This window comes from Poecilia reticulata, linkage group LG14 (genome assembly GCF_000633615.1).
Source record: "Poecilia reticulata strain Guanapo linkage group LG14, Guppy_female_1.0+MT, whole genome shotgun sequence".
Classification (NCBI taxonomy): Eukaryota; Metazoa; Chordata; class Actinopteri; order Cyprinodontiformes; family Poeciliidae; genus Poecilia; species Poecilia reticulata.
Window position 1 is genome coordinate 4,123,848 of NC_024344.1, and position 3,079 is coordinate 4,126,926.

Below are 3,079 nucleotides of genomic sequence, written 5' to 3' on the forward strand. Positions count from 1 at the left end.
TGCAAAAAATGAGAAATTGTCAAAATAAAAAAGAGTTCAGTGCTTTCAGACCTCAAACAATGCAAAGAAAACACTTTCATATTCATTTAGAAACAACCACACTAATGTTTTAACTCAGGAAGAGTTCAGATATCTGGAGGAATAACCAGGAGGTTTTCTATGGGGTTCACTGAAGTGGGCTCTTCATTTTTTCCAGAGCTGGATGTATTTACTGTCTTTAAGCAGCTAGAGTTTCCCCCTGTTGTCTTTCCAAAAATAAAAAATAAAGTAAAAAATCAAGCTCAGATTATAAAGATTTTCTTTGAATATCAGTTTTCACACTGTAAGTCTGGAAACACACAAATATACTTTGATTTGAACCATTATATTGTAGTTATTTGTGATCTCCATGTTTTTACCGGGTTTATTTAGTTTCTTCTCACCAAGGATGACGGTGTGTTCAGGGTGCTGCGGACTTTTAGCTTGTGGCCTCACTGTGTTTTGCATGTTGACCATACAGAAACATCTCATGTCTTTCTTTCACAAGCCCTTTCTTCCTAATACTCCGTCATGAAAGCCAGATTCTTGGGAGAGCTTGACCAAAAGCTGTCACTTTAAAATATGTTCAAACCAGAACTGTGGATCTCTTCACTTCGTTCAGAGTCACAATGAACAAGAATGGGTTTTGAATTTATGCTAAACAGTTTGGTTTTGGTCTCATCTGTCCAGAGAATGCTCTTCATGGATTGTTGGTTACAAACTTTAAACATTATTTTACCCACATCATAGATATCTGCAGCTCCACCAGTTATCATGAGTCTCTTGGCAGCTTTTATGATTATTCCTCTTTTCTGACCAGCTAGTTAAGGTGGATCACCATGTTTTTGTGAAAACATAATCCAAACCCTATTTAAAAAAAGCTTAATTAAAATAAATGTGGTGCATAATTCAAACAAAACTTCTACATTGTTACCTAAACTGGAGTTTTACTTTTCAACTTTGAATTAGCGTCCTTCAACTTAACTTTCTAACTTTTTACACACCGTTATAAAGATAAATTAAAACTTCAGTCCTCAACTGTATTTTGTAGCACAATCTAATACTATCTAAACTTTTAAACTGTTTTCCTGTCAGAAAACTTCATTTTGGAGACATTAAGATACATTTTAGCTGCATTTTATCACCTTCTTGTTTTATTTTGCTCTTCCCACAACCTCTATTCTGAGCTGTTTTCAAAATCCACAATATGAGTTTTCTGTAGGTTCCCTGCTCTCTAAAAATGGTCACACACTTTCTTTAAAGCAAAAAAAGACTTTTATTGAAATGTTCAATAAGGTTATAAAATGTTAATTTATTTCTCTATACAGGTGCAACAACAAGAACTGAGCCAACATTTGTAAATTAGTCAATATTGTATAAAACAAGGAAACATAAAGATACAAGAAAAAAAGAATATTTGTTTGACCAGTGTAAATAAGACTAAATTCAAAATACACATCAAGTTGTAATGTAAGCCCACAGTGAATGCTCAATAACACCAAAAAACACAAAAGTAGAAAATAAGCATTTTCTTTTTTAACACAGTGAAACTAAAAACACAGTGATAAAATGAATATCAGTGATCCATCTTTAGTTTCAGCCTCAGCTGAAACCCTCTTAAGCAAATATTACATGCAAAAAGCACACACAGACGCGCACATGGAACAATCACGCAAACAAATCCATGTAAAACGAGAGCCGGCTCTTCCTTGTCTTTGTCATTGACATGACACACAATGTTTTAACAGCAAGTTTCAGTGTAACACGACACCGCGCCGCCGGTAAACTCCTACACAGCCAGGGAGCAGGTGTGAATGTCTGTTTTACAGCAACAGAGAGAGTAGCTAATATTTTTACCTACAAAGATAATATGTAACAGGAAAACAGGCGTCTATTCTAATCAATCATAACAAACCAAGAGGATTTAAATGAACATTTTGACCAAAAGAACGGGAAAAAAATCAAAATTTGAACAAAATCTTCATGTCGGAGTCTTTAGAGGGGCTTGCCCTGTGATTTTTAGACAGAAAAACGCATCTACACAACACAGAACTACAACTAACAGCTTCCCAGACATGTCAGGACAGTTCAGACGTAGTCTTTTTTGTCGTACCCTCCAGCACTGACGCTGCGTGGAGCGGAGTACCCCATCCGAGGTGCCTTGTACTTGTCTTTGGGTGGACAGCGGCTGCACAGCAAGGCCCCTGCAATCAGGCACAGGGCAGCTGAACCCCAACCAATGTAGAGCGAAGCCCCAATCTCTCTTTTCTGAGCTTCGACCAACAAGGGGTTATAGAAGTCCCGGATGGTTACGTGGGCAGACCAAGATACCGGGACCAGCACCAAAATGCCGGCAAGAACAAAGAAAATCCCAGAGATGATCATCACTTTGGCCTTTCCTGCCTCGTCTTCGATGCAGTTGGTGCACTTGGCTCCAACGATGGAGATCATGACCCCCAGCACTCCGAGAATAATGGCGATGATCGTCAATGCCCTGGAGGCTTGGAGTTCCTGAGGCAAGGCTAGCATGGAGTCATAGATCTTGCACTGCATCTGACCTGTACTCTGGGTGACACAGTTCATCCACAAGCCCTCCCAGATGACCTGCGAAGTGATGATGTTGGCGCCGATGAAGGCTGTCACTTTCCACATTGGGAGGGCACAGGTCACTATCGTAAGAATGAGCCCAAGGAATCCAAGGGAAATGCCCACAATCTCCAAACCCATCGACATGTTTGCAGAATCTTCAGAGTTTTTCAAGCAACAAAGACTGTTTGTTATTCAGCTGGAGCAGAGCACCTGTGATGTAGCTGAAGGATGCTGCCACAGAAACCGGATCCTTTATACCTCATGAGAGTAAAGAGGAGTGGCACTGATGTCAACAGGAGGCTGTCTTCACATACAGAAAAAAACAACCTCCACCTGGTAATGGTGAGCAAAGTAGAGGAGAGAAAGGATGGAGGCAGGGTGTGACTTAGTGATGTGGTTATGGGTTGGGCGCTGGTTTCCAAGAACAATCCACTCTTTATTACCTACTACACCTTTATTCCCCAAAGAACTG

General features: G+C 39.9%; 1 protein-coding gene across 1 annotated transcript; it reads right to left on the reverse strand.

The window, feature by feature from the left end:
* Positions 1-1,310: 1,310 nt before the first annotated feature.
* On the reverse strand, positions 1,311-2,854 carry LOC103475624 (claudin-3-like). Its single transcript, XM_008427407.2, has one exon. The coding sequence runs from the start codon at positions 2,749-2,751 to the stop codon at positions 2,107-2,109; it is 645 nt and encodes a 214-aa protein (XP_008425629.1). The 5' UTR covers positions 2,752-2,854; the 3' UTR covers positions 1,311-2,106.
* Between the last annotated feature and the right edge of the window lie 225 nt (positions 2,855-3,079).

Coding starts and splice junctions, on each gene's coding strand:
- LOC103475624 (XM_008427407.2), bottom strand. CDS start 2,751: ATGTCGATGGGTTTGGAGATTGTGGGCATTTCCCTTGGATTCCTTGGG.